This window comes from Mobula birostris, chromosome 29, assembly GCF_030028105.1.
Source record: "Mobula birostris isolate sMobBir1 chromosome 29, sMobBir1.hap1, whole genome shotgun sequence".
Taxonomy (NCBI): Eukaryota; Metazoa; Chordata; class Chondrichthyes; order Myliobatiformes; family Myliobatidae; genus Mobula; species Mobula birostris.
In genome coordinates, this window is record NC_092398.1 from 37,536,678 (window position 1) to 37,563,418 (window position 26,741).

At 48.5% G+C, this 26,741-nt stretch overlaps 1 protein-coding gene across 1 annotated transcript in view; it reads left to right on the forward strand.

Annotated features, from left to right (window-relative positions):
* The first annotated feature begins 6,662 nt into the window (after positions 1-6,662).
* The window catches only part of rasip1 (Ras interacting protein 1), a 40,702-nt gene continuing 20,623 nt past the window's right edge, over positions 6,663-26,741 (forward strand). Inside the window, exons 1-3 of the mRNA XM_072246873.1 lie at positions 6,663-6,987; positions 8,678-9,273; positions 23,192-23,532. Of these exons, the coding sequence (XP_072102974.1) occupies positions 6,851-6,987; positions 8,678-9,273; positions 23,192-23,532 (1,074 nt within the window). The 5' untranslated portion in view covers positions 6,663-6,850. The remainder of the gene's footprint in view (positions 6,988-8,677; positions 9,274-23,191; positions 23,533-26,741) is intronic.

The window sequence follows — 26,741 nt, forward strand, 5'->3', positions numbered from 1 at the left end:
GTGATGCAGCCAGTCAGGATGCTCTCAATTGAGCCCTGTAGAAAGAACTTAGGACTTGGGAACCCATACCAAACTTCTTCACTTGTCTGAGGTCTGAGGACTCTCTGATGGTGGTGTCTGAAAAGAGGGTGGTGTCCAAGTTGCGTGCCATCTTGGACAATGTCTCCCATCCACTACATAATGTACTGGGTGGGCACAGGAGTACATTCAGCCAGAGACTCGTTCCACCGAGACGCAACACAGAGCATCATAGGAAGTCATTCCTGCCTGTGGCCATCAAACTTTACAACTCCTCCCTTGGAGGGTCAGACACCCTGAGCCGATAGGCTGGTCCTGGACTTATTTCCTGGCACAATTTACATATTACTATTTAACTATTTATGGTTCTATTACTATTTATTATTTATGGTGCAACTGTAACAAAAAACAATTTCCCCCGGGATCAATAAAGTATCACTATGACTATGAGGTGAAAGGCGCTGTTGTGCTTTCTTCACCACACAGCCGGTATGTACAGACCACGAGGTCCTCAGTGATGTAGATGCGAGGAACTTAAAGCTGTTCACCCTCTCAACCCCAGACCTTTTGATGTCGATATGGGTTTGCCTATCTTCATTCCTCCTGTAATCCACAACCAGCTCCTTTGTTTTTGCGACATTGAGGGAGAGGGTGTTTTCTTGACACCACTGTGCCCGGGTGATGAATTCCTCTCTCGGCTGCCTCATTATTATTTGAGATTAGGCCAATCAGTGTAGTGTCGTCAGCAAATTTAATTAGCAGACTGGAGCTGTGGGTGGCAACACAGTCATGAGTTATTAGAGAGTAAAGGAAGGGGCTTAGGACACAGACCTGAGGGACTGCTGTATTGAGGGTCAGAGGGGCAGAAGTGAGGGAGCCCACTCCTACCACCTGCCAGTGAACTAACAGGAAGTCCAGGATCCAGTTGCGCAAGGCAGGGTGAAGGCCGAGGTCTCTGAGCTTCTTGTCGAGCCTGGAGGGAATTATGGTGTTCAGTGCAGAACACTGAATATAAAACATCAACCCACAAAGGTCGTCAAAAGAGTTCAGGCACCTTCTGTTCAGTTCAGCCTGGCGCTGTTATCTGAAGGCAAGCCTGATCGAAGTCACAACAAAAAAAAGGAGCAACCAGAAGCACATCATAATGTAACGTACAGAGTCCAAACCACATGCCACGTGATTAAACCTGGCCCAAGACCCAGGACACAGGCAGCAGCGAGCGAGAGGCACACCTACCCACCTACAACTTTTCATCTCGATTCTTTCAATCTTTCTTGTCACTTTAATCAGTGAGATCGGTGAGAAATGGAGTCGATCATGGGTTTGCACCCCCTCTCCAGGCTTCTCGACCTCAAGGCCGCACACTTGGCTTGAAACCTCATCGAAGATGTTGCCCTTGGTCACTTTCTTCTCAGCCCAGTTTTGCATCCCATTGAGGTCCTGCTGTAACCTCTGACAGCCCTCCACACTATCCACAACGCCTCCAAACTTTCTGTCATCAGCAAATTTACTAACCCATCCCTCCACTTCCTCATCCAAGTCATTTATAAAAATCACAAAGGGTCGGGGTCCCAGAACAGATCCCTGAGGCACCCCACTGGTCACCAGCCTCCATGCAGAATATGACCCATCTAATGGGGAACCTTATCAAATGCCTTGCTGAAATCCATATACACTACATCTACTGCTCTACCTTCATCAATGTGTTTAGTCACATCCTCCTCAAAAAATTCAATCAGGCTCGTAAATGCCTTTGACAAGCCATGCTGACTATTCCTAATCACATTATGCCTCTCAGGATCTTTTCCATCAATTTACCAACCACTGAAGTAAGACTCACTGGTCTATAATTTCCTGGGCTATCTCTACTCCCTTTCTTGAATAAGGGAACAACATCTGCAACCCTCCTATCCTCTGGAACTTCTCCTGTCTTCATTGATGATGCAAGGATCATTGCCAAAGGCTCAGCAATCTCCTCCCTCACCTCTCACAGTAGCCTGGGGTATATCTTGTCTGGTCCCAATGAGTTATCCAACTTAAAAAATGCTGGTGAATGTAGCAGGCCAGGCAGCATCTATAGGAAGAGATACAGTCAACTGTACCTCTTCCTATAGATGCTGCCTGGCCTGCTGCGTTCACCAGCATTGTTTATGTGTATTGCTTGAATTTCCAGCATCTGTAGATTTCCTCGTGTTTGATTTATCCAACTTGATGTTTTCCAAAAGCTCCAGCACATCCTCTTTCTTAATATATATATGCTCAAGCTTTTCAGTCTGCTGTAAGTCATCCCTACAATCGCCAAAGTTCTTTTCCGTAGCGAAGTATTCATTGAGTACCTCCGCTATCTCCTCCGGTTCCATACACACTTTTCCACTGTCACACTTGATAGGTCCTATTCTCTCACGTCTTATCTTCTTGCTCTTCACATACATGTAGAATGCCTTGGGGTTTTCCTTAATCCTGCTTGCCAAGGGCTTCTCATGGCCCCTTTTGGCTCTCCTAATTTCATTCTTAAGCTCCTTCCTGCTAGCTTTATAATCTTCTAGATCTCTATCATTACCTAGTTTTTTGAACCTTTCATAAGCTCTTCTTCTTGACTAGATTTACAACAGCCTTTGTACACCACGGTTCCTGTACCCTACCATCCTTTCCCTGTCTCATTGGAACGCACCTATGCAGAACTCCACGCAATTATCCCCTGAACATTTGCCACATTTCTTCTGTACCCATCTGTTCCCAATTTATGCTTCCAAGTTCCTGCCTCATATTTCTCCTTATTCCAGTTAAATGCTTTCTTAACTTGTCTGTTCTTATCCCTCTCCAATGCTATGATAAAGGAGATAGAATTGTGATCACTATCTCCAAAATGCTCTCCCACTGAGAGACCTGACACCTGACCAGGTTCATTTCCCAATACCAGATCAAGTACAGCCTCTTCTCTGGTAGGCTTACCTACATATTGTATCAGGAAACTTTCCTGAAAACACCAAACAAAATCCACCCCCATCTAACCCCCTTGCTCTAGGGAGATGCCAATCAATATTGGGGAAATTCAAATCTCCCATCACGACAACCCTGTTAGTATTGTACCATTCCAGAATCTGTTTCCCTATCTGCTCCTCAATGTCCCTGTTACAATTGGGTGGTCTACAACAAACACCCAATAGAGTTATTGATCCCTTCCTGTTTCTAACGTCCACCCACAGAGACTCGGTAGACAATCCTTCCATGTCTTCCTCCTTTTCTGCAGCCGTGACACTATCTCTGATAGTGGGTGCCTCACCCCCACCTCTTTTGCCCCTCTTCCTGTCCTTTCTGAAAATCTAAAGCCTGGCACTCTAAGTAGCCATTCCTGCCCGTGAGCCATCCAAGTCTCTGTAATGGCCACAACATCACAGCTCCCAGTACTGATTCGCACTCTAAGCTCATCCACTTTGTTCATAATACTCCTTGCATTAAAATAGACACATCTCAAACCATGAATCTGAGCATATCCCTTCTCTATCACCTGCCTATCCTCTTTCTCACACTGCCTACAAGCTTTTTCTGTTTGTGAGCCAACTGCCCTTTCCTCTGTCTCATCAGTTTGGTTCCCACCCCCCAGCAATTCTAGTTTAAACTCTCCCCAATAGCCTTAACAAACCTCCTTGCCAGGATACTGGTCCCCCTTGGAATCAAGTGCAACCCATCCTTTTTGTACAGGTCACACCTGCCCCAAAAGAGGTCCCAATGATCCAGAAATCTGAATCCCTGCCCCCTGCTCCAATCTCTCAGCCACGCTTTTATCTTCCACCTCACTCTATTCATATACTCACTGTTGCGTGGCACGGGTAGTAATCCCAAGATTATTACCCTTACACATGCATACCGTCAAATAAAACAATGTTTCTGCGGACCAGGGTGCACAGCACAGTATGTAAAACTCAAACACACAGTATATAGAGTAATATTACCACAAATAGGTTCATCAGTAATACAGTGCACTTCTGTTCCAGATTATTTAATGTCATTTCCTGTCCAGAAGTGTAAGAAGAATAAAATAATTGCTACTCCGGATCTGACGCAGCACAAAAAACACAAAAGATATAGGGCATAATAATAATTTAAAAACCACACTAAATGTAAATACGTAAGATTGAAAGTACATTTATTACCAAAGTACATATACAGAATTTGTCCTCTTGCAAGCAACTATGAAATAAAGAAACACCATAGAACCTGTTCAAGAAAATATCAAACTGCCAACAGGCGAAATAGAACAAATTGCACAAATGGCAAAAAGTGAGGGAGCAACACATGGAGTATGCAGGAGTCCGATCATATTAGGTTCATTTCAAATTTAATCATCATTCAAGAATACCCATGAATACAGCCAGACGAGACAGCCACACTCCGAGATCAAGGTACAACACAGTACCACCAGTCAGCCACAAGACAGCAAGCACAAAGAGTTCAGTGTAGTTCAGGACCATGCGCTAGCCAATGCATTCCATGGTACCATCCGTGGCAAAGCACCCCAGTCTCCTTCGATCACCCCGATCAAGATAAGAAAGATATATACTCACATTATATGTTCTCAAAGTGACGCTCGGCTTTACACGGGGTGACTGATGGGAATAATACAGTATTGGTGGAGTTAGTGGGTGGAGGTTTGATCAACCTCCTGTTCAAACCACTCCCTCACCCCCTTCCTAATGATTCCCTTTTGATTCTGCACCCCTAACACACTGATACTCACCTGCTGGCTGCAATTTTCACCTCTCATCTGCCTGCCCTTACTGACGGTCTGACCGCACACTATCTTTGCATTTTACCATCTTTGAACAGGAGGATGGGGATGTAGGGGTTACAGAGATAGGAAAGGGGTGAGGGAGGGGTTTGAACGGGAGGGGGAAGTGTAGGGGTTATAGAGATAGGGAGGGGGTGAGGGAGGGGTTTGAACAGGAGAATGAAGGTGTAGGGGTTACAGAGATAGTGAGGGGGTGAGGGAGGGGTTTGAACAGGAGGGGGGAGTTTAGTGGTTACAGAGATGGGGAGGGGGCGAGGGAGGGGTTTGAACAGGAGGGGGGAGTGTAGGGGTAACAGAGATGGGGAGGGGGTGAGGGGGGGTTTGAACAGGAGCAGGGAGTGTAGGGGTTACAGAGATAGGGAGGGGGTGAGGGAGGGGTTTGAACAGGAGGGGGGAGTTTAGGGGTTACAGAGATAGGGAGGGGGTGAGGGAGGGGTTTGAACAGGAGGGGGGAGTTTAGGGGTTACAGAGATAGGGAGGGGGGTGAGGGAAGGGTTTGAACAGGAGAGGGGAGTGTAGGGGTTACAGAGATAGGGAGGGGGTGAGGGAGGGGTTTGAACAGGAGGGGAGAGTGTAGGGGTTACAGAGATAGGGAGGGGGTGAGGGAGGGGTTTGAACAGGAGGGGGGAGTTTAGGGGTTACAGAGATAGGGAGGGGGCGAGGGAGGGGTTTGAACAGGAGGGGGGAGCGTAGGGGTTACAGAGATAGGGAGGGGTGAGGGAGGGGTTTGAACAGGAGGGGGGAGTGTAGGGGTTACAGAGATAGGGAGGTGGTGAGGGAGGGGTTTGAACAGGAAGGGGGGTGTAGGTTTTACAGAGATGGGGAGGGGGTGAGGGGGGGTTTGAACAGGAGGGGGAGTGTCGGGGTTACAGAGATAGGGAGGGGGTGAGGGAGGGGTTTGAACAGGAGGGGGAGTGTAGGGGTTACAGAGCTAGGGAGGGGGCGAGGGAGGGGTTTGAATAGGAGGGGGAGTGTAGGGGTAACAGAGATAGGGAGGTGGTGAGGGAGGGGTTTGAACAGGAGAGGGGGTGTAGGTTTTACAGAGATGGGGAGGGGGTGAGGGGGGGTTTGAACAGGAGGGGAGAGTGTAGGGGTTACAGAGATAGGGGGGGAGGGAAGGGTTTGAACAGGAGGGGGAGTGTAGGGGTTACAGAGATAGGGAGGGAGTGAGGGAGGGGTTTGAGCAGGAGGGGGGAGTGTGGGTTTTACAGAGATGGGGAGGGGGTGAGGGAGATGTTTATACAGTAGAAAGGGGAGTGTAGGTTTTACAGAGATGGGGAGTTGAGGGAGATGTTTGTACAGGAGAAAGCAGACTGTGGGTTTTACAGAGATGGGGGTGAGGGAGGTGAAGGTGCTGTACGGTGTGGGTGGGGACACCAGTGCATCCTGCACATCCTGTGATGTGTTATGGGAACAGGAAAATCCTGGAGGAAGTTGGGACAGGATGAGACAAAGGGGAGGCTATAATTAACCGTTGGTCTTTCAGGCAGGCTGTGCTGGGGCAGGGGAAGGCGCTGGAGGGAGACGGGCGAGGGAGAGCAGGGCGCAGACGACTTCTCTGTTACCAGCAGCTCTGGGAACTGGGGTTTCCACCAAATCGTCCGGTGAGCGGAGAGAGGACAGAAGGGAGGGAGAGCAGGAGAGTCACGGTGTGAGGGAGAAGGAAGAGTGGAGGGGAGAGAGGGTGTGGGAGAGAGAAGTGGGGAAGCAAAGGAGAGTGGCAACCAGAGAGAGCAGGAGAGAGGGGCCGAGAGGGCAGCCGGATAGAGGGAGACAGGGGGAGGGACAGAGTGGAAGAGAGGGGCAGGGCTGTAAGGAGAGGGGAGCAGGAGAGAGTGAGAGAGGAGAAGTGGGGCAGAGGGTGGAAACCGAGAGAAATTCAGGGGAGGGGTGAGATAGAGGAGAGGGAGAGGAAAGGTGAGAAACAGGAACTGTGACGTCCTTTGGAGGGAGGGGGAGAGAGGGGAGAGAGAGTGAGAGAAACAGAGAGAGCGAAAGGGTTGAGAGAGATAGAGTCCGGCAGCAGTGCACGACTATCCCAACATGTTTTCCGAAGGCAAGAAGGAAGGGGCAAGCACAAAGTTTGGGAAACTCCACATCCCGTTCGGACTGTGGATCAATTCCCCAAAGAAACAGCTGGTGAAAGCGGCCAGGAGGTGGCCCAGTGTGGGATCGGTCAAGTAAGTGTGTGTGTGTGTCTGTCTGTCTGTCTGTCTGCGTGTGTCTCTGTGAACTTGTGTGTGTGTGTCTGTCTGTCTGCGTGTGTCTCTGTGTGTGTGTGTGTGTGTGTGTGTGTGTGTGTCTGTCTGTTCGTGTATATCTGTATGTATATGTCTGTGTGTGTCTCTGTGTGTTAGTGTGTGCGTGTGTGTGTGTTTGTGTCTGTCTGTCGGTGTGTGTGTGTGTGTGTCTGTTTGTGTATATCTGTATGTATAGAAACATAGAAACTAGGTGCAGGAGTAGGCCATTCGGCCCTTCGAGCCTGCACCACCATTCAGTATGATTATGGCTGATCATCCAACTCAGAACCCTGCACCAGCCTTCCCTCCATACCCCCTGATCTCTGTAGCCACAAGGGCCATATCTAACTCCCTCTTAAATATAGCCAATGAACTGGCCTCAACTGTTTCCTGTGGCAGAGAATTCCACAGATTCACCACTCTCTGTGTGAAGAAGTTTTTCCTAATCTCAGTCCTAAAAGGCTTCCCCTTTATCCTCAAACTGTGACCCCTCGTTCTGGACTTCCCCAACATCGGGAACAATCTTCCTGCATCTAGCCTGTCCAATCCCTTTAGAATTTTATACGTTTCAATCAGATCCCCTCTCAATCTTCTAAATTCCAGAGGGTATAAGCCTAGTTCATCCAGTCTTTCATCATATGAAAATCCTGCCATCCCAGGAATCAATCTGGTGAACCTTCTTTGTACTCCCTCTATGGCAAGGATGTCTTTCCTCAGATTAGGGGACCAAAACTGCACACAATACTCCAGGTGTGGTCTCACCAAGGCCTTGTACAACTGCAGTAGTACCTCCCTGCTCCTGTACTCGAATCCTCTTGCTATAAATGCCAGCATACCATTCGCCTATATGTCTGTGTGTGTCTCTGCGAGCTTTATGTGTGTGTGCGTGTGTGTGTGTGTGTGTGTGTGTGTGTGTGTGTGTGTGTGTCTGTTTGTGTATATCTGTATGTATATGTCTGTGTGTGTCTCTGTGAGATTGTGTGTGTGTGTGTGTGTCTGTTTGTGTATATCTGTATGTATATGTCTCTGTGTGTCTCTGTGAGATTGTGTGTGTGTGTGTGTGTGGTCTGTTTGTATATATCTGTATGTATATGTCTGTGTGTGTCTCTGTGAGATTGTGTGTGTGTGTGTGTGTCTGTGTGTCTATCACCCCGTTCTCTCCCTTTCACTCAGATCCACCTCCTTAGAGACAAACCACCTTCAGTCCCTGTCCCTCTCTCCCTCGTACTTCAGACTCAACCCTTTCCAGACAGACACCCTCCCGGCCTCACCAAGACAGACACCTTCCCAGCAGCAACCTCAACCTCTCTCGCCTCTCTCTCTGACCCACCTCTCGGACGCTCCTCCTCAGAGAGAGACCGCAATCTCAACCTTTCCCCTGAAGATCCATGTCCTCAGACAGACCACCCTCATCCCTCTCCCTCTCTCACTCCTACTCCCCCACAAGGTCTGCTTCCTCCAATACAGAGCACTCTCTCCTCCTCCGAGACCGATCTCACCCTATTTGATTCACCTCCTCCGATACAGCCCACCCTCATTCCCTTGTCACTTAGATTCCCCTCCTCAGAGAGAGAGAGAGAGAGAGAGAGAGACAACCCTCACCCCTCTCCTTCTCCTGCCTCTCCCTCAGGTCCACCTCGTCAGACACAGCCAGCCGGACCAGCGAGCCCCCGGAGAGCCGCCCCTCCGCCCCGCTGTCTGCACCTTCCCGCTCTCACCGCGTCTCCCAGTTCTTCGGCCGCTGGAGCAGTGAGAAGAGGCTGGTGTCCGGTGGGGAGGAGGAGCAGGGTGGGGGTGAAGACGGTCAGGATGGTGAGGGGGGTGAACTGTCCACCCGCCCTGGGGCGCCTGGCCTCCTCAAGGTGTACGGGGAGGGGCTGATGGCCGGTGCCAACTATAAGGGTGTTTTAGCCAGCCGGGGGTCCAGTGCACGGAGCCTGGTGCGCGAGGCCCTTCTCCGCTATGGCCTGCCATCTGCCGACCCCAGCGACTATGTCCTGTGCGAGGCAGTGGGCCAGGGTCCCGGTGGGGATACCGCTGGCGGTTGGAGGGAGGCATGCCGGCGGCCAGTAGGCGCCCACGAGCGGCCGCTGCTGATCCAGGAGCTATGGAGGCCCCAACGGGGCTACGTCCGGCGGTTCGAGATACGCCGCAGGGACGAGCTGGAGCGTGAGGAACGGGAGGAGGAGGAGCGGCGCAAGAGGGAAGAGGACGGCGGGAACGAGGGTGAGGAGGGGGAGGGAGAAGAGGCAGAGGGAGAGGGAGAGGACGGCGGGAACGAGGGTGAGGAGGGAGAGGACGGCGGGAACGAGGGTGAGGAGGGAGGATTGGGAGAGGGTGAGGACGGCGGGAACGAGGGTGAGGAGAGAGGGGGGAGAGGGTGGGGGAGAGGGAGAGGACAGCGGGAACGAGGGTGATGAGAGAGGATTGGGAGAGGACGGCGGGAACGAGGGTGATGAGGGAGGATTGGAGAGGGTGAGGACGGTGGGAACGAGGGTGAGGAGGGAGGATTGGAGAGGGTGAGGACGGTGGGAACGAGGGTGAGGAGGGAGAGGGAGAAGAGGCAGAGGGAGAGGGAGAGGACGGTGGGAACGAGGGTGAGGAGGGAGGATTGGGAGAGGGTGAGGACGGCGGGAACGAGGGTGAGGAGAGAGGGGGGAGAGGGTGGGGGAGAGGGAGAGGACAGCGGGAACGAGGGTGATGAGAGAGGATTGGGAGAGGACGGCGGGAACGAGGGTGAGGAGGGAGGATTGGAGAGGGTGAGGACGGTGGGAACGAGGGTGAGGAGAGAGGATTGGGAGAGGGAGGGGGAGAGGGAGAGGATGGTGGGAACAAGAGTGAGGAGGGAGGATTGGGAGAGGGAGGGGGAGAGGGAGTGGACAGCGGGAACGAGGGTGAGGAGGGAGGATTGGGAGGAGGGAGGGGGAGAGGGAGAGGAAGGAGGGAGAAGGAGACAGAGGAAGTGGGAAGAGGGAAAGGGAAAATGGAGAAAGGGGAGGGGAGGAGGTGGAAGAGAGGGTGAACCAAAGTGGGAGGGGGAAGGAGTGAAGGGGAGAGGGAGTGGGGAGGAGGGAGAAAGAGGGAAGGGGAGAGAGGAAACAGAATGAGGGAGAGAAAAGGTGGGGGAAGGAGAGGGTGGGAGGATGAGAGGGAGTTTTGGACACATCTGCACCAGGTACATCGAGATGCAGCTCCTTAGAGACAGAGTTAGGGAACCGGAGCTGCAGCTCGATGAACTTCGGCTTGTGAGGGAAAGTGAAGAGGAGCTACAGGGAGGTATTCGCCACAGGAGACAGATGACTGTCAGGAGAGGGAAGGGAGAATGTCAAGTAGTGGGGAGAACCCCTGTGGCCATCCCCCTCAACAATAAGTAGTCCAGTTTGAGTACTGTTGGAAGGATGACCTACCTGGGGGAAGCAACAGCACAGAGTCTGGCCCTGTGGCTCAGAAGGGAAGGGAACTGAAGAGAGCGGCAGCAGTAACAGGGGGCTCTATAGACTGGTGATTCTGTGGACATGAAAAGGAAACACAGATGATAGTTTGCCTCCCAGGTGCCAGGGTTCGTGATGTTTCTGAACGTGTCCACAGTATCCTGAAAAGGGAGGGTGAGCAACCAGAAGTTGTGGTACATATTGGCACCAACGACATAGGTAGAAAAATGGAGGAGGTCCTGAAAACAGACTACAGGGAGTTAGGAAGGAAGCTGAGAAGCAGGACCACAAGGGTAGTAATCTGGGGATTGCTGCCTGTGCCACATGACAGCAAGGATAGGAATAGAAGGTGGTGGCAGATAAGTGAATGGCTGAAGAATTGGTGCTGGTGGCAGGGATTCAGATTTTTAGATATTTGGGACTGCTTTGGGGCAGGTGGGACCTGTACAAAAGAGACAGATTGCACTTGAATCTGAGGGGAACCAATATTCTTGCAGGCAGGTTTACTAGAGCTGTTGGCTGTGGTTGCAACTAACATGGCAGGGGATGGGGAACCCGTATGATAGAGCTGAGGATGAGCCAGCAGGTTTACAATAAGCTGATGTCATATGGGAGCTGAATGTCCAAGGTTATACCTCATATTAGAGGGATAGGAAGGTAGGCAGAGGGGGTGATGTGGCTCTGCTGGTAAAGAATGGCATCAAATCAGTAGGAAGGTGTGACATAGGATCGGAAGATGCTGAATCTTTGTGGGTTGAGTTAAGAAACTGCAAGACTAAATGGGCCTTGATGGCAGTTATACACAGGCCTCCCACAGTGGCTGGGATGTGGACCACAGGTTACAACAGGAAATAGAAAAGGTGAGTCAAAAGGGCAATGTTATGGTAGTCATGGGGGATTATAACATGCAGGTCGATTGGGAAAATCAGGTTGGTAATGGATCTCAAGAGAGTGAGTTTGTTGAATGCCCACAAGATGGCTTTTTAGAGCAGTTTGTCGTTGAGCCTACGGGGGGATCAGCTATACTGGATTGGGTGTTATGTAATGAACCAGAGGCGATTAGGGAGCTTAAGGTAAAAGAACCCTTAGGAACCAGTGATCACAATATGATTGTGTTCAACTTGAAATTTGATAGGGGGAAAGTAGAGTCTGACGTAGTAGTATTTCAGTGGAGTGAAGGAAATTACAGTGGTGTGAGAGAGGAGTTGGCCAAAGTAAATTGGAAGGAGCCACTGGCAGGGATGACAGCAGAGCAGCAATGACGTGTGTTTCTGGGAAAAATGAGGAAGGTGCAGGACATGTGTATTCCAAAAATGGAAGAAATACTCAAATGGTAAAATAGTTCAACTGTGACTGACAAGAGAAGTCAAAGCTAATGTAAAAGTAAAAGAGACGGCAGACAACAAAGCAAAAATTAGTAGGAAGATAGAGGATTGGGAAGATTTTGAAAACCTACAGAGAGCAACTAAAAAAATCATTAGAAGGGAAAAGATAAAATAGAAACATGGAAAACCTACAGCACAATACAGGCCCTTCAGCCCAAAAAGCTGTGCCGAACATGTCCTTACCTTAGAAATTACCTAGGGTTGCCCATAGCCCTCTATTTTTCTGAGCTCCAGGTACCTGTCCAGGAGTCTCTTCAAAGACCCTATTCATTCCGCTTCCACCACCGTCACCGGCAGCCCATTCCACGCACTCATCACTCTCTGTGTAAAAAAACTTAACCCTGATATCTCCTCTGTACCTACTTCCAAGCACCTTAAAACTGTGCCCTCTCATGCTAGCCATTTCAGCCCTGGGAAAAAGCCTCTGACTATCCACACGATCAATGCCTCTCATTATCTTATACACCTCTATCAGGTCACCTCTCATCCTCAGTCGCTCCAAGAAAAAGAGGCCGAGTTCACTCAACCTATTCTCATAAGGCATGCTCCCCAATTCAGGCAACACTCTTGTAAATCTCCTCTGCACCCTTTCTATGGTTTCCACATCCTTCCTGTAGTAAGGCGACCAGAACTGAGCACAGTACTCCAAGTTGGGTCTGACCAGTGTCCTATATAGCTGCAAGATTACCTCTCAGCTCCTAAACTCAATCCTACGATTGATGAAGGCCAATGCAGAGTCAACCTGCACAGCAGCTTTGAGAGTCCTATGGACTCGGACCCCAAGATCCCTCTGAACCTCCACACTGCCAAGAGTCTTACCATTAATACTATATTCTGTCATCATATTTGACCTACCAAAATGAACCATCTCACACTTATCTAGGTTGAACTCCATCTGTCACTTCTCAGTCCAGTTTTGCATCTTATTGTAACCTCTGATAGCCCTCCACACTATCCACAACACCCCCAACCTTTGTGTCATCACTGGTCACGGACCTCCATGCAGAATATGACCCATCTACAACCACTCTGTGGGCAAGCCAGTTCTGGATCCACGAAATAATGTCCCCTTGGATCCCATGCCTCCTTACTTTCTCAATAAACCTTGCATGGGGTACTTTGTCAATTGCTTTGCTGAAATCCATATACACTACATCTACTGCTCTACCTTCATCAATGTGTTTAGTCACATCCTCAAAAAATTCAATCAGGCTCATAAGGCCTTTGACAAATTCATGCTGAATATTCCTAATCATATTTTGCCTCTCCAAATGTTCATAAATCCTGCCTCTCAGGATCTTCTCCATCAACTTACCAACCACTGAAGTAAGACTCACTGGTCTAGAACCTCTCTCATCCTCACTGATGATGAAAAGATTGTCGCTAGAGGCTCAGCAATCTCCTCCCTCACCTCCCACAGTAGCCTGAGGTACATCTCGTCCAGTCCTGGTTACTTATCCAATTTGATGCTTTCCAAAAGCTCTAGCACATCCTCTTTCTTAATATCTACATTCTCAAACTTTTCAGTCCATGTAAGTCATCCCGACAATCGCCAAGATCCTCTTCTGTAGTGAATACTGAAGCAAAGAATTCATTAAATACCGATTCTTTCTCCTCCGGTTCCATACACACTGTCACACTTGAATGGTCCTATTTTCTCACGTTTTACCCTCTTGTTCTTCATATACTTGTAGAAGAATATGAAAGCAAGCTAGCAAATAATATCAAAGTGGATAGTAAAACTTTTTCCAAATATGTGAAAAATAAAAGAGAAATGAGAATGCATATAGACCGCTAGAAAATGAGGCAGGAGAAATAATAACTGGGGACAAGGAGATGACTGATGAACGAAATGAATATTTTGCCTGATGTTGTAGTGTGTGAAGGAAGAGAAGTGGGTGCAGTTACTGTTACAAGAGAGAAGGTGCTCAAAAAGCTTATAGACCAGTTAGCCTGACCTCAGTGGTTGGGGAGATGTTGGAGTCAATTCATAAGGATAAGGTTATAGAGTGTTTGATGACACAAGACAAGATAGAGAAAATCTTGTCTCACAAGCCTGTTGAAATTCTTTGAGGAGATTAGAAGTACAATGGGTGATTGATAAGTTCATGGCCTAAGGTAAAATCAGTCAGTTTTAGAAACACACATCAGAGTTGCTGGTGAACGCAGCAGGCCAGGCAGCACCTCTAGTAAGAGGTACAGTCGACATTTCGGGCCGTGACCCTTCATCAGGACGTGAGCAGCTTCGTGAGTCCTGACGAAGGGTCTCGGCCCGAAACGTCGACTGTGCCTCTTCCTAGAGATGCTGCCTGGCCTGCTGCGTTCACCAGCAACTTTGATGTGTGTTGCTTGAATTTCCGGCATCTGCAGAATTCCTCATGTTTCAATTTTAGAAAACCTAGCAGATTTATTTTTCAACATAGTCCCCTCCTTCTTTACACACTTTGTCCAGCGGTCGTGGAGCATACGGATCCCTTCTTTGTAGAAGTTGGCGTCTTGGACCTCCAGAAAGTGGTCCACAGCAGGGGTGATTGATAAGTTTGTGGCCTAAGGTAGAAGGAGATGAGTTATTAACTTCAAACTTTCTGCATAATCACTCAAAGAGTTGAACTGTACGTGCATGTAACAAGAGCTGTATAACTCATCTCCTTCTACCTTAGGCCACAAACTTATCAATCACCCCTGCTGTGGACCACTTTCTGGAGGTCCAAGATGCCGACTTCTACAAAGAAGGGATCTGTATGCTCCACGACCGCTGGACTAAGTGTGTAAATGTAGGAGGGGACTATGTTGAAAAATAAATGTGCTAGGTTTTCTAAAATTGACTCCTTCTACCTTAGGCCACTAACTTATCAATCACCCCTTGTAGGCTAGGTAAAGGGGATGCGGTGGATGTCGTATATTTGGACTTTCAGAAGGCCATTGACAAGGTGCCTTACATGAAGCTGCTTACCAAGTTAAGAGCCCATGGTATTACAGGAAAGTTAAGGATATGGTTAGAGCATTGGCTGATTGGTAGGAGGCAGCAAATGGGAATAAAAGGTTGGCTGCCAGTGACTAGTGGTGTTCTGCAGGGGTCAGTGTTGGGATCACTTCTTTATATGCTGCATATAAATGATTTAGATGATGGAATAGATGGCTTTGTTGCCAAGTTTGCAGATGATACAAAGATTGGTGGAGGGGCAGGTAGTGTTGAGGAAACAGGTAGGATGCAGAAGGACTTAGACAGATTAGGAGAATAGGCAAGAAAGTGGCAAATGAAATACAATGTTGGAAAATATGTGGTCATCGCTTTGGTAGTAGAAATAAATGTGTGGACTATTTTCTAAATGGGGAGAAAATCCAAAAATCTGAGATGCAAAGGGACTTAGGAGTCCTTGTGCAGCGCTCCCTGAAGGTTAGCTTCCAGGTTTAAGTCGGTGGTGAGGAAGGCAAATGCCATGTTGGCATTCATTTCAAGAGGTCTGGAATACAAGAGCATGGATGTGATGCTGAAGCTTTATAAGGCACTGGTGAGGCCTCACCTTGAGTTTTGTGAACAGTTTTGGGCTCCTCATCTTAGAAAAGATGTGCTGACATTGGAGAGGGTTCAGAAGAGGTTCACAAGAATGATTCTGGGAATGAAAGGGTTATCATATGAGGAACGTTTGATGGCTGTGGGTCTGTACTTGCTGGAATTCAGAAGGATGACAGGGGATCTCATTGAAACCTTTCAAATGTTGAAAGGCCTAGACAGACTAGATGTGGAAAGGATGTTTCACATGGTGGGAGAGTCTAGGACAAGAGAGAACAGCCTCAGGATAGATGGGCGCCCTTTCAAAACAGAGATGTGGAGTAATTTCTTTAGCCAAAGGGTGGTGAATTTGTGGAATTTGTTGCCACATGGCGCTGTGGAGGCCAGGTCGTTGGGTGTATTTAAAGTAGAGATTGATAGGTTGTTGATTGGATATGGCATCAAAGGTTATGGGGAGAAGGCCGGGAACTGGGATTGAGGAGGAGATAGAAAAAAAGATGATTGAATGGCAGAGCAGACTGGATAGGCCAGATGGCCTAATTCTGCTCCTATGTCTTATGGTCTTATGGTCTTATGTGACATGAATGTAAAGGACAAGCCAATGATTGGGTACAAATGCAGACAGAGCAAAGAGTTAAATTGCACCACAGAGGCAAAATTCAAAAGGGTGAAGAATGCAGGACTGGAGGTGCTGTATTTAAATGTACATAGCATTCAGAATAAGGGAGACAAACTTATGGCACAATTAGAGATTGGCTGGTATGATGTTGCGGGCAACACTGTGTAGTGCCTGAAAGAAGGCCATAGTTGGGAGCTAAACATCAAAGGACATACATTGTATCGAAAGGACAGGCAGGAAGGTATAGGCGGTGGTGTGGCTCTGTTGGTAAGAGATGGAATTATATCTTTAGAAAGAGGTGACATAGGTTCAGAGAATGTTGAATCTTTTGTGGGTGGAGTTAAGAAACTGAAAAGGTGAAAAAAACATTATGGGAATCATATATAGGCTTCCAAATAGTAGCCAAGATGTGGGGTTGAGATTGCAAAGGGAGCTGGAAAGGGTTATGTAATAAGGGTAATGTCACAATTGTAATGGAGGATTTCAATATGCAAGGGGATTGGGAAATTCAGGTTGGTGTTGGATCGCAAGAGGGTGAATTTGTTGAATGCCTATGAGAAGACCTTTTAGAGCAGCTTGTGGTTGAGCCATCTCGGGGAAAGGCTATCTTAGATTGGTGTTGTGTACTAACACAGATCTTATTAGGGAGCTTAATAGAAAGGAACCCTTAGGAAACAGTGATCACAATATGATTGAATTCATACTGCATTTCCAGAGGGAGAAGCACAAGTCCCATGTATCTGTATCTCAATGGAATAAAGGGAATTACAGAGGCATGAGAGAAGAGCTTGCCCAGGTGTATTAGAGGGAGATACCAGTGGGGATGACGGCAGAGCAGAGATGGTTGAAGTTTCTGGGAAGAGTTCACAAGGTCCAGGATAGATTTGTCCCACAGAAGTTTTCAAATGGCAGGGGTAGGCAACCGTGGCTGACAAGGGAAGTTATGGACTGCATAAAAGCCAAGGAAAGGGCACATTAGGTAGCAAAACTGAGAGGGAAGATAGATGATGGGGAAGCTTTTAAAATCCAACAAAAGGCAACTAAAAGTTCTATAAGAAGGGAAATGATGAAATATGAAGACGGACTAGCCAATAATATAAAGCAGGATATGAGAAGTTTTTTCAGTTATATGAATAGTAAAAGGGTGGTGGAAGTTGATATTGGACGACTGGAAAATGATGCTGGGGAAGTAGTAATGGGGGACAAAGAAATTAACTGAATGGATACTTTGCATCTGTCTTCACTGTGGAAGACACTAGCAGTGTGCCAGAGGTCCAGGAATGTCAGGCAGCAGGAGCGGGTGCCATTACTATTACAAGGAAAAAGTGCTGGGCAAACTGAAAGGTCTTAAGGTGGATAAGTCTCCTGGACCAGATGGACTTCATCCCAGTCCTGAAAGAGGTGCTGAAGAGATAACAGATGTATTGGTCATGATCATTCAAGATTCACTTGATTCTGGCATGTTTCCATAGGACTAGAAGATTGCAAATGTCAAACCACTCTTTAAGAAGGGAGGAAGGCAAAAGAAAGGAAATTATAGGCCAGTTGGCCTGACCTCAATTAAGGATGAGGTTTCAGGGAAGTTGGAGACGAATGATAAAATGAAGTCAGCATGGTTTCTGTGAAGGGAAATCTTGCCTGACAAATCAAAGAAGTAACATTCAGGGTGGACAGAGGAGAGGCAGTGGATGTAATTTACTTGGATTTTCAGAAGGTGTTTGTTAAGGTGCCGCACATTGAAATATCGAAATCTACAGCACATTACAAGCCTTTCAGCCCACAAGTAACCTACTCTGGAAACTGCCTAGAATTTCTCTGCTGCCTAGCTCTCTATTTTTCTAAGCTCCATGTATCTAAGAGGCTTTTAAAAGACCCTATTGTATCCGCCTCCACCACCTTCACTGGCAGTGCATTCCATGCACCCATCACTCTCTGTGTGGAAAAACCTACCCCTGACATTCCCCTTGTACCTACTTCCAAGCACCTTAAAACTATACCCCCTCATGTTTGTCATTTCAGCCCTGGGAAAAAGCCTTTGGCTATCCACACCATCAATGCCTCTCATCATCTTGAACACCTCTATCAGGTCACCTCTCATCCTCCGTTGCTCCAAGGAGAAAAGGCCAAGTTCACTCAACCTATTCTCATAAGGTACGCCCTCCAATCCAGGCAACATCCTTGTAAATCTCCTCTGCACTCTCTCTATAATATCCACATCCTTCCTGAAGTGAGGTGACCAGAACTGAATACAGTATTCCAAGTGGGATTCTAACTTCTTCTTCTTCATGTGCCTTGCGCGGTACACGCTTGGGCGATCATGGCTCTCCACATTGAACGATCCCTCGCAGCGTCAATGATATCTCGCACATTTAGATCTGTTAGTTCTTTCACAGTGTCCATATATTTTCTTCTTTGCCTTCCTCTACCACATTTTCCAGACATACGGCCTTATAAAGCATTCTATTTCTCCCTTTCTGATGACACGGCCCAGGAATTTAAGTTTCCTCTCATTTAATGTTCTCATTAAAGATCTTCTTGTATGGGCACGTTGGAGTACTGTCTCATTCGTTACCCTATCTCTATATGATATTTTCAGCATTCTTCTAAGAAACCACATTTCTGTTGCTTCTAAGTTTCTTTGGAGTTCTGGTGTGATAGTCCATGTTTCGGAAGCATACAGCAAGATTGACCAGATGTAGCATGTACATGTTAAGCCTTGTTGTCATAGAAATGTGTCTGTTGGTAAAAATGGGTTTTATTTTTTGGAAGTTGGTTTTGGTAATGACAATTTTTTTACAGTTGATGGTTAGACCAAAATCTGCACTTGTTTGTACTACTTGGTATAGGAGGATTTGTAGATCTTCTGCAGCACTTGCTATTAGGGTGGTATCGTCTGCATATCTTATATTGTTGATGTTAACAACTCCAATTTTTATCCCATCTAGGTCTTCTATTTCTCTGAGAATCATTTCACTATAGTTATTAAATAATTCTGGTGAGGCAACGCATCCCTGTCTAACTCTTCTTTGAATTTTAGTCCAACTACTTATATTATCATCAATTTTTACCGCTGCCGTTTGATTCCAATATAAATTTTGAAGCAGTTGTTGGTCCCTTCCGTCAATGTTTAGCTTAGCGAGAATTTGAAATAATTTTTCATGTTACACGTTGTCGAATGCTTTAGTGAAATCAATAAAACATAAAAAAAATCATTTTGATATTCAAATGTCCTTTCTGAAAGCATTCGTAGTGTGAAAATTGCGTTCCTAGTTCCTCTATCCTCAATAAACCCATATTGTAGTTTAGAAGTTTCTGGCCTTCTTTTTAATTCGACTCAGAACAATTCTCAACAAAATCTTTATTATGTGACTCATAAGACTGATTGTTCTATAATTTTCACAGTCAATAGTTCCCGGAATTTTTGGTAGAGTTATAAATACTGATTTCAAGAAATCGTCAGGCAATACACCAGACTCATATATGCCATTAAACAGTTCAAAAAGAATATCTGTGCCCAGATCTTCTAAGGGCTTGTATCATTTCCACTGAAATTTCATTAGGTCCAGTGGCTTTACCATGTTTCATGCTTTTCAATGCTTTAGTTATTTCTTCTTTGGTAATAGGTGGGCCAGAATTAGAGTGTGTAATATCTGGGGGTTCCTCTCTATTATCTTCAAAAAGCTGCTCTATATACTGAATCCACCTCTCACATACTTTATCTGGATCTGTTAGTATGGATCCGTCTGCTGATCTTATGCATCCTGTAGAGGTTTTCTTAATTCCAGTAATTTCCTTAATTTTCTTGTGCATTTCTTTGCTGTTGTTAATATGGCCTTCTACTTCATTGCATTTTTGATTCAGCCATTCTTCCTTTGCAATATCGCACAATTGTCTGGTCTGTCTGTCTAGCTCTCTGTATTACACTTCATTACTCTTCACTAACCTTCTTTGTCTCTTCAGATCTAGAATTTCTTTGGTTATCCACCCCTTGTTGGTGTGTTGGATTTCTTGTACTGGGATTATCTCCTCTGCTGATTGCTGTATAGCATATTTAAATCTGTCCCAAATAGGTGTTGTGTCATTTTCATTGAGGTGTTCTTCCACAGCTGTGTTGAGTTGTTGCTTAAGTGTGCTATCATTTTTAAGTTCTCCCAACATATACTTTCTCTTTTTCCACGTTTCAGTTTCTTTAATTTTGTTTTGATGGTTGCTATTACTGGATGGTGATCTGAACTACAGTCTGCTCCTGGGTAGGCTTTAGAATTTGTGATATTATTTCTGAAGCATTCATTGATGGTAATGAAATCTATTTGATTTCTTGTTCTATCTCCAGGGCTAATCCTAGTACACAATGTATGTGGATGGTTTTTATACCAAGTATTGGTGATCACTTGGTTGTTTCTGACACACCAATCAGTTAACCTTTCTCCATTTTCATTTTTCTCCCCGAATGCAAAAGGTCCTACGATGTTACCAACCCTTTCCTGTCCAGCTTTGGAGTTAAAATCTCCCATGACTAGTTTTATATCCTGGGATTTACATTGCTCATAAGCACTGTTGAAATCTTCATAAAACTTATTGATGTCCTCTTCATCTGCATCATTTGTTGGTGCTTGGATTATGCTAATGTTAAAAGGGTTACCCCTTAATTTAACTAAAAGCAGCCGATCGGCTATCACCCAATATCCCATAAGACATTTTAATACTTGTTTGTTTAAAATAATTCCAATTAATACATTATATATTATACATTATCAGAGAGCTATTCTTAGTGAATTTGCCACTGTCAGTCCATCGAATTTCTGACAGGCCTGAGATATCAACTTCCAACCTTTTCATTTCATTTAATGTGTTGTCCAACTTTCCTTTCTGGTAAAGTGTATGGATGCTCCATGTTGCTACCCTTAGCCTTTCCCTATTGCTTACAGTCCCTGGATGACGGTCTGGTGTCACCTGCAGCCCATGACTACCCCTACCGAGCGAGGTGTTGTTCTGTTGATTAGATTCATCCCCATTCCCGCTGTTGTCTGGTTTCCTTCTTTTGTTTCTGTCCATGATTGACCAGGCAGAAATTTCAACAGGAGTTTGCCGTTGCCTTCTGTTGCCGCAGTGCTCACCTAACTGGAGCATTTGACCTCCACTGGTGTTCCCAGTTGGGAGTCATACACTAGAGGTCGCTCAACCTTTGCTGTTGTTGTACCAAAGCTTGGAATCCATCTCCCTGCTGCCGAAGACCTCAGTGATTTGAGGTGACACCACCACTGGTCTGGTTATTTTTCTGGCACCAAACACTCGACATAGACAGAGCTCCTTCAGCGAGACAGGGTGCACCCAGACCTAAGTCCTATGTGAAAGCGGAGTTGTCTTGGGTGGGAGAAGCTGTATAATCGCTATTGGCATTTCCTGATATTTAGTCAGGAGCAACCACCCCATACACCCTATGGTCTTATATAGCTGTAACATTATCTCACGGCTTTTAAACTCAATCCCATGGTTGATGAAGACCAACAACCCGTATGTCTGTTTGCTTAACAAGATAAAATCCAATGGTGTTACAGGAAAGATACTGGCATGGATAGAGGAATGGCTGACAGGCCATTGACATTGAAAGGGGCCGTTTCTCATTGGCTGCCAGTGACTAGTGGTGTTCCTCAGGGGTCAGTATTGGGACCACTACTTTTCATATTGTTTGTCAATGATTTAGATTATGGATTTGATGGCTTTGTGGCAAAGATTGTGAATGATATTAAGATAGGTGGAGGGGTAGGTAGTGCTGGGGAAGGAATGTGATTGCAGCAGGACCTAGACAAATTGGAAGAACGGGCAAAAAAGTGACAGATGGGGTACAGTGTTGGGAAATGTATGACAATGCGCTTCATTGCAGACTGTTACCTGAATGGGAAGAAAATCCAAACATCAGAGGCGTGAGGGGTCCTTGTGCAAGACTCCCAAAAGGTTAATTTGCAGGTTGAGTCTGTGGTAAAGAGGGTAATTGCAAGGAGAAAATGCTGAGCCTTTATAACATTCTAGTCAGGCCGCACTTGGAGTATTGTCAACAGTTCTGGCCCCATATCTCAGAAAGGGTGTGTTGTCATTTGAGAGAGTCCGGAGGAGGTTCACAAAGATGATTCTGGGAATGAAGGGGTTAACATATGAGGAGCATCTTGCAGCTTTGGGCCTGTTCTCACTGGAATTTAGAAGAATACGAGGGGGGGATCTCTTTGAAACGTAATGAATGTTGAAAGGACTAGATAAGGTGGATGTGGAGAGGATGGTTCCTATGGAGGGGGTGTCCAGAACTAGAGGCACAGCCTCAAAATTGAGGGGTGACCTTTTAGTAAAGAGGTAAGGAGGAAATTCTTTAGCCTGAGAGCAGTGAATCTGTGGAATGCTGTTCCACAGACTGCAGTGGAAGTCAAGTCCGTGGGTATATTTAAGAAGGAAGTTGCTCATTTCCTGATTGGTCAGAGCATCAGAAGATATGGCTATAAGGCAGGTGTGTGGGATTGAGTGGGATCCAGGATCGGCCATGATGAGGAGGAACAGACGCAGTGGGCTGAATGGCCTAATTCTGCTCCTATATCTTATAGTCTAACAGAGAGGAAGGAGAGAGCTGGAGAGGGTGAAGGGGAACGGGGTGGGGTAGGAAAGAGGTGCAGGTGACACGGACAGAGCAGAGGGTGTGAATGGGTGTGGAAAGGAGGAGGAGGGAGAGTGGGAGAGAGATGGGGGTAGTGTGAGGAAAAGGTAGAGGGCAGAGAGAGGGATGGAAAGGAGAAAGTGAAAATGGGGAGAGAAAGACAGGGAAGAGGGAGGAGAGGAATTGATCTGTCCCATTTCTACCCTCCCACCCTCTTTCTCTCCCTCTCTCCCCATTCTCTCTCCCACCACTCCTCCCCTCACTCCCCACTCTCTCTCCTACTCCATCTCCCCCACCCCCTCCCCCTCTCATTCAATTTTCTCACACCCTCCATCCCCCTCTATCTCTCTCTCCCTCCCCTCCCTCTCCTCCACCCCTCCCTCTCCTACTCTCTCTCCCTTCCCAATTCTCTCTACCCCTCTCGATTCTCTCTCCCCCACCCGATTATCTGTCTCCCCCTCTCTCTCCCTCCCTCCCCTCCTCCCCTCTCTCCACTTATCTCGATCCTTCGCCTCACCCTCCCTCCTCTCTTCGCCCCCTCTCCACAACCCACAGGAAGCGTGGTCCAGTTCCGCCAGCCCCGGCTCACCCGCTATCGCGCCATGTCAGGCCAGGCCCCAGCGCCAGGGGACAGGGGCAGCCTGAGGCGCAGCATCAGTGAGGCCAATCTCAGCGAGCGGCGCCGGGTGCGTCGCAAGAACGTCAAGAGCATGATGGTGCTGGAGCGGGAGGGGCAGACTGCGGGGCGAGAGGAGGAGGAGATGGGGCCGGGGGCAGCAGAGACGCCGACTGAGGCTGCAGCCCCTCTAAGCACAGAGGAACATGTCCAGAGTCTGCTCCGGCCCCCAAGACGCACCCCGTACTTTATCCTTCTTCAGGGTTACACCGAGAAGCAGGTGAGAAAACATGTCCCAACAGTCCCTGCACCCCGTCCCATCACACACTCCTGGGTCAGAGAGTGAAACCCCCTCCTCACCTTCCATCACACACCCCCGGGGTAAAACAGAGTGAATCTCCCTCCACACCGTCCCATCACACACTCCCGGGGTCAGACACAGAGTGAAACCCCTTCCACACCATCCCATCACACACTCCCGGGTCAGAGAGTGAAACCCCCTCCTCACCGTTCCATCACACACTCCCAGGTCGGAGAGTGAAACCCCCTCCTCATCATCCCATCACAGACTCCCGGGTCAGATACAGAGTGAATCTCCCTCCACACCATCCCATCACACACTCCCGGGGTCAGACACAGAGTAAATCTCCCTCCACACCGTCCCATCACACACTCCCGGGGTCAGACACAGAGTGAATCTCCCTCCACACTGTCCCATCACACACTCCCGGGGTCAGACAGAGAGTGAATCTCCCTCCACACCGTCCCATCACACACTCCCAGGGTCAGACACAGAATGAAGCTCCCTCCACACCGTCCCATCACACGCTCCCAGGGTCAGACACGGAGTGAATCTCCCTGCACACCGTCCAATCACACACTCCCGGGGTCAGAGAGTGAAACCTCCTCCACACCGTCCCATCACACACTTCCAGGGTCAGACACAGAGTTAATCTCCCTCCACACCATCCCATCACACACTCCCGGTGTCAGACACAGAGTGAAGCTCCCTCCACACCGTCCCATCACACACTTCTGGGGTCAGACACAGAGTGAAGCTCCCTCCTCACTGTCCCATCACACACTCCCGGGGTGAGACACAGAGTGAAGCTCCCTCCACACCGTCCCATCACACGCTCCCAGGGTCAGACACGAAGTGAATCTCCCTGCACACCGTCCCATCACGCACTCCCGGGGTCAGACACAGAATTAATCTCCCTCCACACCATCCCATCACACACTCCCGGGGTCAGACACAGAGTGAAGCTCCCTCCACACCATCCCATCACACACTCCCGGGGTCAGACACGGAGTGAATCTCCCTCCACACTGTCCCATCACACAATCGCAGGGTCAGACACAGAGTGAATCTCCCTCCACACCATCCCATCACACACTCCTGGGGTCAGACACAGAGTGAAGCTCCCTCCACACCGTCCCATCACACACTCCCGGGGTCAGACACAGAGTGAAGCTCCCTCCACACCATCCCATCACACACTCCCGGGGTCAGACACAAAGTGAATCTCCCTCCACACCGTCCCATCACACACTCTCGGGGTGAGACACAGTGAATCTCCCTCCACACCATCCCATCACACAATCCTGGGGTCAGACACAGAGTGAATCTCCCTCCACACCGTCCCATCACACACTCCCGGGGTCAGATACAGAGTGAATCTCCCTCCACACCATCCCATCACACACTCCCGGGGTCAGGCACAGAGTAAATCTCCCTCCACACCGTCCCATCACACACTCACGGGGTCAGACACAGAGTGAATCTCCCTCCACACTGTCCCATCACACACTCCCGGGGTCAGACAGAGAGTGAATCTCCCTCCACACCGTCCCATCACACACTCCCAGGGTCAGACACAGAATGAAGCTCCCTCCACACCGTCCCATCACACGCTCCCAGGGTCAGACACGGAGTGAATCTCCCTGCACACCGTCCAATCACACACTCCCGGGGTCAGAGAGTGAAACCTCCTCCACACCGTCCCATCACACACTTCCAGGGTCAGACACAGAGTTAATCTCCCTCCACACCATCCCATCACACACTCCCGGTGTCAGACACAGAGTGAAGCTCCCTCCACACCGTCCCATCACACACTTCTGGGGTCAGACACAGAGTGAAGCTCCCTCCTCACTGTCCCATCACACACTCCCGGGGTGAGACACAGAGTGAAGCTCCCTCCACACCGTCCCATCACACGCTCCCAGGGTCAGACACGAAGTGAATCTCCCTGCACACCGTCCCATCACGCACTCCCGGGGTCAGACACAGAATTAATCTCCCTCCACACCATCCCATCACACACTCCCGGGGTCAGACACAGAGTGAAGCTCCCTCCACACCATCCCATCACACACTCCCGGGGTCAGACACGGAGTGAATCTCCCTCCACACCATCCCATCACACACTCCCAGGGTCAGACACAGAGTGAAGCTCCCTCCACACCATCCCATCACACACTCCCGGGGTCAGACACGGAGTGAATCTCCCTCCACACCATCCCATCACACACTCCCAGGGTCAGACACAGAATTAATCTCCCTCCACACCATCCCATCACACACTCCCGGGGTCAGACACAGAGTGAAGCTCCCTCCACACCATCCCATCACACACTCCCGGGGTCAGACACGGAGTGAATCTCCCTCCACACTGTCCCATCACACAATCGCAGGGTCAGACACAGAGTTAATCTCCCTCCACACCATCCCATCACACACTCCTGGCGTCAGACACAGAGTGAATCTCCCTCCACACCATCGCATCACACACTCCCGGGGTCAGACACAGAGTGAAGCTCTCTCCACACTGTCCCATCACACACTCCCGGGGTCAGACACAGAGTGAAGCTCCCTCCTGACCGTCCCATCACACACTTCCAGGGTCAGACACAGAATTAATCTCCCTCCACACCATCCCATCACACACTCCCGGGGTCAGACACAGAGTGAAGCTCCCTCCACACCATCCCATCACACACTCCCGGGGTCAGACACGGAGTGAATCTCCCTCCACACCGTCCCATCACACACTCTCGGGGTGAGACACAGTGAATCTCCCTCCACACCGTCCCATCACACACTCCCGGGGTCAGACACAGAGTGAAGCTCTCTCCACACTGTCCCATCACACACTCCCGGGGTCAGACACAGAGTGAATCTCCCTCCACACTGTCCCATCACACAATCGCAGTGTCAGACACAGCGTGAATCTCCCTCCACACCATCCCATCACACACTCCTGGGGTCAGACACAGAGTGAAGCTCCCTCCACACTGTCCCATCACACACTCCCGGGGTCAGACACAGAGTGAATCTCCGTCCACACCATCGCATCACACACTCCAGGGGTCAGACACAGAGTGCTCTCTCCACACTGTCCCATCACACACTCCCAGGGTCAGACACGGATTGAATCTCCCTGCACACTGTCCCATCACACACTCCCGGGGTCAGAGAGCAAAACC